The following is a 10,000-nucleotide window of genomic DNA, read 5'->3' as shown; positions in this document are numbered from 1 at the left end:
AGCGCAATTGAACAACTTTGAGCAGTCCGCACGAACATTTCTCACCATGTCCCCTTTGATCAAGTTCCCTTGGCCAGAATCAGGTAAGATATCTTGCCGAAATGGCCGGAATTGCCCTTTAACCCTTCAACGCATAACATGGGTCTAAATAGACCCGGTAATTGACCCCGCCCCCCAACACCAGGACAATATTGTAGACAATAGACAGCTTGCCAACTTCCCAAAACAAAACAAAAAAGTGGAAAAACAATACACAAAGAACATTGTCAATAAAACCACAACTACAATTATTACAAGACCACAGCCGCGATGCTGGAGCAATTTGTTACAGAAAGCAAGATATATTTAGTTCCTCATTTATGCCCTGAGGCTTCACTGAATTTAGAGTATGAATCCAAAATGCCTTTCCACAAAGCCTCTCTGTCTAATTGTCTGCAATCTTGTCCTGGTGTTGGGGGGTGGGGTCAATTACCTGCAATGAGATGAGACCAATTTAGTCAAACCAAGTGGGATCACCTGTGAATGTCAAGTCCTGAAATGTGTGTCTCTCTCTTGCTATCATTTGACTCTGAAGAAGGTGTAGCAACACCGAAACGTTGGTCGGGAGTGTGCACAAAATAATGTCTTGGAAACCAAGCTGCAGTGTGCTCCAGCTTCTCCTTTCCAGCTATGCCAGTGACTTACTGGCAGTGTTGCCAGATGAGGCTGATGATTTCCAGCCCAGAAAATGCTCAAAATCTGCCTGGAAGAAATAAATCCCACCCAATTCTATTGATGTCTATGGGACATATTGGGCGAGTTTTCCTGCAAAATGCCATTTTTACCCGCAGACGGCCACCCCAAGCAGCCCAATTGGGTGGGAAACAGCCTAATCTGGCAACACTGCTCACTGGAGCCTCATTGCCAGTGATTTCAAAAGCACTGGGACACTGATCTGTGATAGGTCTGTTAGAGCATTAGGTCCAACCCCCTATGGACGGGGTTGAAAGGGTGGGGAAAAAGGCTTGTAGTCTCAACAGAAATCCACCTCTCTTTCACTTCCTCCGTCAATGATGCAAAATGACCATTTTTACATCATTGACGGAGGAAGTGTTAACAGATGAATGCGGATTTCTCCTATCTCAGGGGGAATTGAGAGATTTTTGCAAGACCATTCAAAAGTATGACTGGGTGTCTAGCAATGGAAAGCCTAATGCAAAATGGGTGGAGTGTCCCTTTAAGCATTCCAGGCCATGCATATTTGTATAAAAATATGGGGCTGTGGTCGAAGGTGCATAATTATTAGGCAACTTTGTTGTCTTCTTGGAAAATGGGCCACAAAAAAGATCTAACAAACTCTGAAAAGTCGATTATCAATTTTGAAGTCTAATAGAGGGATGTGGCTGTCATGATATTGGCAAGACGTTGGTCACTTTACCACAGAATTATGAAATGCATTATTATAAAGTCACCAGTCTCGTAAGAAATGTCACTGCCAAAAATTGAGAAGAATTTAAGGTGGAGCTACAAAAAAGTATTACCCTGCAGTCCTATAATATTACACAACAGAAACCTACACCAAGTGTCCAGAGGAACAGGGCATTGAGCACTCAGAGATATGGCCAAGGTAAGAAGGGATGACACTAGACAAGTTAATTAAGTCAAGACTGGGTCAAAAATACCTGGGGACAGAGTTTTCAAAGTTAGGCCTATTATGGACTTGGGAAAGTGACTCTTGACAGACAGGGTGGATGAGCCCATGGCTGGATCATTGAGAGGAAGACATTTGCATCTTTTGAAGACCATGGTATTTATGCTGTACTTTGCTGGCATTTGAGTGGAACTCAGGAACTCATGTAAGTGTGCACATTGCTGATCTAGCCATAGACTCATCTACCTGGTCCATTAACAGTCACCTTCACTAGTTCATAAAACTATTGAAAAAACTGTCCGAAGACATTTCTTGACCCAGTCTTGACTTAAGTTGAGTTGAGTGGTCTTCAGATTTCAGCCCGTTTTACCTTGGCCATGTCTCTGAGTGCTGAATACAATGTTCTTGTGGACACTCAATGTAGGTTTCAGTTCTGGAATATAACAGCACTGCAGGTAATAGTTTTGTGGTAGTTTCATCTTCAATTCTTCTAAATCTGGCAGTGACTTTGTGAGCTCATGTCATGTGACACTGATGGCTTTGTAACAGTGCTTTAGACGGATGTGACCAATATTTCAAGACAGCCACACCCCTCTGGAAGACATCAAAATTGTTTATAGTATTTTTGGAGTTTGTTAGATGTCTTTTGTGGCATATTTTCCCATAGGAAAGCAAAGTTGCCTAATAATTATGCACATTAATTATGCCCTGATATAGGCTATTGGGCTCCTCCGATCACACCGTCTCTTATTATACAAATATGCATGACCTGGAATGCTTAAATCCAATAGGTCAGCAGTGGTCAACAGTGGTCAAAAACTGTCCGCAGTTTATTTGTTCCTGACTGGAATCCTTTTAAATATATTTTAGTTCCTAACGTGAAACACTTCAGACTTAGGCTATGTCTGCAATAGTGGGGGAAATTATTTGTGTGTTTATTTATATAAGATACAAAAACACCTATTTTGTGCATTAGCAGCCTAAATCACAACTTTTAATCCATTAGCTATTAAAATACATTAATTGTGGAAGTTATTATAGTGAAAGATTAAAACTTCCCTTAGAAATGAATGTGGGCCATTTTCGATCCATGTCTAGAAATTAGTGATTTCATTCCAAATTCATGTTTATTTGTAAAATAAAAATATAAGAACATTTTAAAAAATACTTTTTTGAATTAAGGACCACCTATGTAATTACTTTTAGAAGAATTATGGGATGAAATGTATTGGTTTTAGAAGTTGTGTAAGAGAATACATGATTAATGCTCAGAAATACATTGGAAATGAATGCGGGTCTATTTAGACCCATGTTATGCGTTAGTGTGAGTCCAATGGCTTATGCATTAAAGGGTTAAGGTGTCAAGTAACATGCACAGATACATAAATACACACTAGACATTACACACATCCTTACACATATATTAACCATGTTTATTATATGGTGTGACGTCATCGGTCGAATGCTCCATTCATTTCAATGGGGCTCCCCAACGTTCGCACGTCTGATATTTGAGATAAGGACGAGTTGGTCTATATCAGACCGCTGTCAATGGCAACAAGACTTCACTGCTAAAGCGAATGTTTCATATCAATCCGCAGGGGGTCCGGTAATCTTTTGACATGAAAAATTATAATAAACTTAACATTAAATAAAGAAATGTCCCCGCCATGTGTGAATCATTTAAGCATATCCATATAATAAGCGGGTTAACGTTCGGCGAGTCGGTCGCTTTGTGGAATAGCAGCACTTCAGAGAGAACAAGACCCCTCCGCTCCGCGTCGGGGTCTAAAGATTCTCTCTGTCGTGCTGCTATTCCACGGTAGCGACCTTTTCGCCGAACGTTAACCCTTACATAGCTCAGTGGTGGAACGCCGTGTATACTGTATATTATGAGGCTATATGTGCTGAATGAATTTGCGCTGCAATATTATTTACCGTGTAGTATCCGGCGTCGTCGTATTTTTAGAGAACCCCATTGTTGGTTTGGTTTACATTCATGTACTTGATAATACATATAAATAGTTATATTACATAAATAAAGTAAAACAATATGCAATTTTGATAGCTTTGTATTAAGTAAAAATTAATTAAGATTATTTTCTGAAAAGGCACTTAGGGGGTTTTGCATCTGAACGCTTCATGTGTTGTATTTGCGCTGCAATAATGTTTACCGTGTAGTATCCGGCGTCGTCAGGCCCCAGCTGGTTGATGAGCAGGACCCCCGCGCTCTGGGTCTTCACGCGGCCGTTGGCCTGCACGGGCTGCCCGTTACGTAGCCACAGCAGGGCCGGGGGCGGCTCGCCGGAGCTGTTGCAGACGAAACGCGCCGTGTTGCCCCGCGACAGAGACACAGGCTCGGGAGGCTGGAGGATGACCGGAGGGGCTGGATGGAGGGTGAGAGAGATAGAGAGGGAGAGAGGGAGAGGGAGAGAGAGGGGGAGAGGGAGGGAGAGAGAGGGAGAGAGGGGGAGAGATGGAGAGGGAAGAAGAGGGAGGAGAGAGAGGGAGGGAGAGAAAGAGAGAGAGAGAGAGAGAGAGGGAGAGAGAGAGAGGGAGGGAGAGAGAGAAAGCGGTATAAGCCATTTTTTCGTTATTCATCACACTGATCACACAAAGCTGTGAATGGCTCTCTAAAGCAGTTGCAGAACACTGTTACAGGCACGCTTCAATATGTGACACATTTATTTTACATCCAAGTGAAAAAAGAGAAGTCCGCAACACTGCTTGTCTATTGTGCATTTAATCGAGCAACGTTTGATTAAATACACAAAAGACAAGCAGTGTTGCGGACTTCTCTTTGTTCACTTGGATTTACTCTCATTGTCCTGCACCTGGCCCATCGGGTGGGATGTGCACACATCTACTCCTCTGAACTTGAACATTTATTTTACATCCCATCTACTGAGATCATTCACAAATCACAAGATAGAGGGATGGATGAGGGGAGCAGGACACATAAATGCGAGAGAGAGAGAGAGAGAGAGAGAGAGAGAGAGAGAGAGAGAGAGAGAGAGAGAGAGAGAGAGAGAGAGAGAGTCAAGTCAAGTCAAGTAGGTTTTATTGTCAATTTCTTTACATGCACTGGTCATACAAAGAATTTGAAATTACATTTCTTGCTTTCCCATACAGACATAGACTAATTAAGGTAAGGACATAGACAGTATAGACATAGACAGTACTTATACATGGACTTAAGACAGTATGGACATAGACAGTGCTCATACAGACATTTAAAGTGCAAGACTGGACAACAGAAGACTTGTAGAGGACATACATTAAGAGGTATTTGTTGTGTTTTTGTGCTTTTCCTAAAAAAAGTCCTTTATAGCGTTCTGATATGGTAATAGTAGCATTTTGAAGAAAATAAATATAAAAAGGTCTGTCAAGTACACCAGCAGCAGTGTGTGTGTGTGTGTGTGTGTGTGTGTGTGTGTGTGTGTGTGTGTGTGTGTGTGTGTGTGTGTGTGTGTGTGTGTGTGTATGTGTTTAGTGCAGGTAAAAGGTGCGGTGTGCGTCTTGTGTGTGTGTGTTCGTGTGTCTGTGTGTGTGTGTGTGTGTGTGTGTGTGTGTGTGTGTGTGTGTGTGTGTGTGTGTGTGTGTGTGTGTGTGTGTGTGTGTGTCAGTGTGTGTATGTTGGGTTTAGTGCAGAAAGTGCAGTGTGCTTGTGTGTGTGTGTGTGTGTGTGTGTGTGTGTGTGTGTGTGTGTGTGTGTGTGTGTGTGTGTGTGTGTGTGTGTGTGTGTGTGTGTGCATGTTTTGAGTTAGTGCAGGTTGAAAGTTCAGTCACAAGTATAGTAGTGCAGGTGGAATGTTCAGTCGCAGATATGGTGGTGGGGGATGGGGGGGGGGGGGGTTGTCAGTGGCCTTGCTGGCTAGAGGCTGACAGTGGGGGGGGGGGTTGTCAGTGGCCTTGCTGGCTAGAGGCTGACAGTGGAGGGAGAGTGGGTTGAGTGTTCAGCATCTTGATCGCTTGGTGCATTGTGCTGCTCGCCAGCCGGGTGGTGCGGGAACGGAGGCGCCTGTACCTCTTTCCAGAGGGCAGGAGGCTGAACAGTTTGTGTGCAGGGTGGCTTGTGTCTTTGATGATCATCAGTGCTTTCCGGGTGAGGCGTGTGGTGTAAATGTCCTGCAGGGAGGGGAGTGGTACTCCAATGATCTTCTTCGCTGTGTTCACAACACGCTGGAGTGTCTTCCTGTTTTTCTCCGTGCAGCTTCCTCCCCACACCGTGATGCAGTTGGACACGACGCTCTCTATGGTTCCTCTGTAGAATGTTGTCATGATGGAGGGTGTAGCACTTGCCTTCTTTAGTTTGCGCAGGAAGTAGAGACGCTGATGGGCCTTCTTCGCCAGTGATGTAGTGTTGGTGGTCCAAGAGAGGTCGTCGCTGATGTGCACTCCAAGGAACTTGGTGCTGCTCACTCTCTCCACAGCATCGCCGTCGATGGTCAGTGGTGGCAGTTGTTTTTGGACCCTTTGGAAGTTGACAACAATCTCCTTGGTCTTGTTGACATTCAGCAGGAGGTTGTTGTCTTTGCACCATCTGGCCAGCAGGTCTACTTCTTCTCTGTAGTGAGTCTCATCGCCCTTGGTGATGAGGCCCACCAGTGTTGTATCATCCGCAAACTTCACTAGATGGTTAGTGCTGTGGGTCGTTGTGCAGTCGTGTGTCATCAGCGTGAACAGCAGGGGGCTGAGAACACAGCCTTGCGGAGCCCCCGTGCTCAGGGTCAGGGTGCTCGAGGTGTTGTTCCCTACCCGTACTGCTTGTGGTCTTTGCATCAGGAAGTCCAGCAGCCAGTTGCAGAGGGAGGTGCTGAAACCTAGTTTGTCCAGTTTTCTGATGAGTTGTTGTGGTATTATGGTATTGAATGCTGAACTGAAGTCAATGAACAGCATTCTCACATATGAGTCTTTATTGTCCAAGTGGGTGAGGGCTGGATGGAGGGCAGAGCAAATTGCATCCTCCGTGGATCGCTTGGCTCGGTATGCGAACTGGTAGGGGTCTAGGGTGGGGGGTAGGGTGGCTTTGATGTGTGACAGGACTAGCCGTTCGAAGCACTTCATGATTATGGGCGTCAGTGCTACAGGACGGTAGTCATTGAAGCATGATGGTGATGATTTCTTCGGCACAGGTATGATGGTAGCAGCTTTGAAAAGTGATGGGATGACTGCTTGCTCCAGAGAGATGTTAAAGATGTCTGTGAAGACATCCTTCAGCTCTTCTGCACAATCCTTCAACACTCGGCCTGGTATGTTGTCTGGGCCAGCTGCTTTGCGTGGGTTGATGGTGGCCAGTGTCCTCTTAACACTGGCAGAGGACAGGTAAAGGGGTTGATCATGGGGGGGAGGGGGAGTTTTCTGTGGGTGAGTGTCATTTTGTGCTTCAAAGCGGGCAAAGAAACTATTCAGATCGTTTAGCAGAGAGGTGTTGTTGTCACAGCTTCGTGGTGCAGGCTTATAGTCCGTGATGGAGAGAGAGAGAGAGAGAGAGAGAGAGAGAGAGAGAGAGAGAGAGAGAGAGAGAGATTGTCCAATGTTCAATGTCAACACACTAAATGTATATGATTTCGAAGGGACAATTTGTTTGTTTAGCATCACCGTGGAGACCATCAGCAGCTCCCTCCCTTCCTGTCTGTCATGAGATGTCGGTTCTGGGACTCTGATGTCCACCACACACTTGGCTGAGCTGTCAATCAGGTCTGTCTAATCACACACTCATGGACAGGGATGTGATCTATAATGGGGGCTCTCATTTGGATAGAAATGACGGCTCTTCCTCTTCCTCTTGCTCTCTCTTCCTCCTTCCTTATTTGCTTCCTTCCAACCAGAGATATTATAGACAGAGATACGTCATTCTAGTTCTTTTCTGGTATCCACTTTCATTTCCGACTCCCTCACACGTGGACAACTGTGTCCTCTGTTCCTTGTTGTTTCCATGATGTACATGTTTGTACGAAACAGAAACGTTTTGAACAGACTCACAGACCGGACTCTGGCTTTAGGCTTTAGAAAACTGCATTGTACGTCATGAAAATGACCAAAGGCATTGGTAAAAGGAATGAAATCGTTCAAAAGCATACAAGAGAGTGATTGAACCAATTGTGGGACTTCAACAATTGAGAGAGATACCACAAAAGCGAAGACTTTTATTTTAAATATTCCTCTTTTCTTTCTTCATCTCGTCCTTCCTGTATTGCCATCTCCCTCACACGTGGACACTGTGGCCTCTTTTACTTTCATTCATTCTGTTCTTTCTGTTCTTTCATTGATTCTTGACCTGATCCCTGGCGTTGTTTATGGTATTTTATTGTATGATGATGTTCTTATTTTATTTATTTTATTTATTCATGATGTGTTTTTATCTTTTTTATAACTATATTTATGGTCATTTTAACCTTTTATTGACCACTGCACTTTATGTCTGTCCTGTGGTATATGTTGTTGCTGTCTATATGTGCTTATGACTTGCTGCACACCTAATAGCCCCTTCTGGGGACAATAAAGTTGAAAAGTTGAAGTTGAAGTTCTTTTTCCCAAGCTACAACTTCTAACAAAGCTACTTCCTCCTCCAATTATATTGTATCCTGGGATCAGCTTGTTTGATAGAAAAAAATACTTATTGTCCTTTCAGAAAACTGCTCTGTGCCATTTACAGCTGTACGTCTGATCCGGTGACAAAAACTCACAATAGACAAAAACAACCTCATACGCCTGATGAAAGGGCTGTGATAATATGTGCCTTCTGAACCACAGTCATCTCAACAGTCATGGCCATGCTATTTAGTAGGGGTGTAAATAAAATCGAAACGTATCGTTGCATCGAAGTATAATCCGGCGATTTAATCGAATCGCATTGTATCGTGGGGCAATCTTAAGTATCGAAAATAATCGAATCACTGGCCCCTGTGCAATGCCCTAGCTCCATAACACAATAGTAGTGGAAAAGTATTTTAACCCTAAAGCGACCGACTAAGGTCATTTATGACCCCGGTCACATATTTTCATACACCATTTCTGCAATTTTAATCAGAAAAACTTGTCCTTCTAGGAGTTTGTCAATATATATGTTGTGCATATTGTGGATTGTGGATTTTTGTGAGATTTGGACCATCTATATGGGATTTATAATCAAAACACCTCTGGGGTCATTTATGACCCCGAGAGGATCCATGAGATACTCAACATTATAATGGCCATTGTTGTTGTAATTTTCAAACTCTGGTTTTTGTATTTTGTGTCTTGGGGCAGGCCATGGTCAGCAGACCTAAAATTTTCATAATATAAACATTTATAGTATTAAAATATAATATATTATATAAATAAATAGGGCACCCCTGCGATAGCCAACGAAGCATATTGTGAGGGCACCCAGGTAGCATTTCCTCTGTTATTGCTCCATATTTGTTGATATCATGGCACAGTGGTCCTAGACACATGATGAGAATATGAAATGGAAGTCATCCTGATGAACAAAGAGGGAGGAAACAAGTCATCAGTGTAGAAATCAATGGCGTTTTTTGAATTTTCCTTATTATATGGCTATACAAAGGCTGAAGCATCAGTTGAATCATTTCTTTGCTCTAATACATATGGAAGACACCTTTACACAGCTACAATGTCCAGAAAAAGTTTCAAAGACATTTTGAGTGTGCATAAGGTTATATGTTTGAGACATCGTTTTGTCTATGAAAATTACCATATTCTCTGATCTTGTGATTTCATGAACCTAGAAATGTTGAGTACTCTAACGTTTTTTTTTTTGCAGAAATATCATCTATGGGCCTAATGGATATAATTTAGCTTGGTTTCCCAAAGTTTCACTTTGAGCAATTTCCATAATTAGCATAAATATACTGTATTATTATGGTAAGACTACTACAAGTGAATAGGCTAAAAAAATTAAAAGATAGATATCACCATGAAACTTTCTCAGTTGATTACTGATGATGAGAGAAGAAAAAAATGTATTGGATGTTTTTTGTATTTTGATGTTTACATATGCAAATGAGGGCATACATCATATTTAGCATATACGTATGTAAGTTTGACCAATTTTTAGCAAAACAATAAAATGTTCAAATTCACATTTTTTTGCTTTAGATGAGGGACAAGTATGTGCAAGATGTAAATAAATTGGAATGAACCCCAAAAAATAATTTATATAGTGGTATTTCTATATAAACTCCTTGGGGTCATAAATGACCCCGCTTGGTCAGATTAGTCGCAAAAACAGGCTGGTCGCTTGAGGGTTAATGAATTAAGTAGTTTAATCATGCTATGCCCAACAAAATAAAGGCATTTTAATTACAAAGATGATGAGTGCCTTGGTATTTCTAAATCTTTTTTGAAAAGTAGTGGAAAAGTAAT

General features: G+C 42.5%; 1 protein-coding gene across 1 annotated transcript in view; it reads right to left on the bottom strand.

The window, feature by feature from the left end:
* igdcc4 (immunoglobulin superfamily, DCC subclass, member 4) overlaps positions 1-10,000 on the bottom strand; it is a 113,511-nt gene that overhangs the window by 57,739 nt on the left and 45,772 nt on the right. Inside the window, exon 8 of the mRNA XM_063189968.1 lies at positions 3,805-4,016. Coding sequence (XP_063046038.1) covers positions 3,805-4,016 — 212 coding nt within the window. The remainder of the gene's footprint in view (positions 1-3,804; positions 4,017-10,000) is intronic.

This window comes from Engraulis encrasicolus, chromosome 23 (assembly GCF_034702125.1).
Source record: "Engraulis encrasicolus isolate BLACKSEA-1 chromosome 23, IST_EnEncr_1.0, whole genome shotgun sequence".
Lineage (NCBI taxonomy): Eukaryota > Metazoa > Chordata > Actinopteri > Clupeiformes > Engraulidae > Engraulis > Engraulis encrasicolus.
Note: the sequence above shows the minus strand (reverse complement) of the source record. Positions and strands in the feature narration are given on the sequence as shown.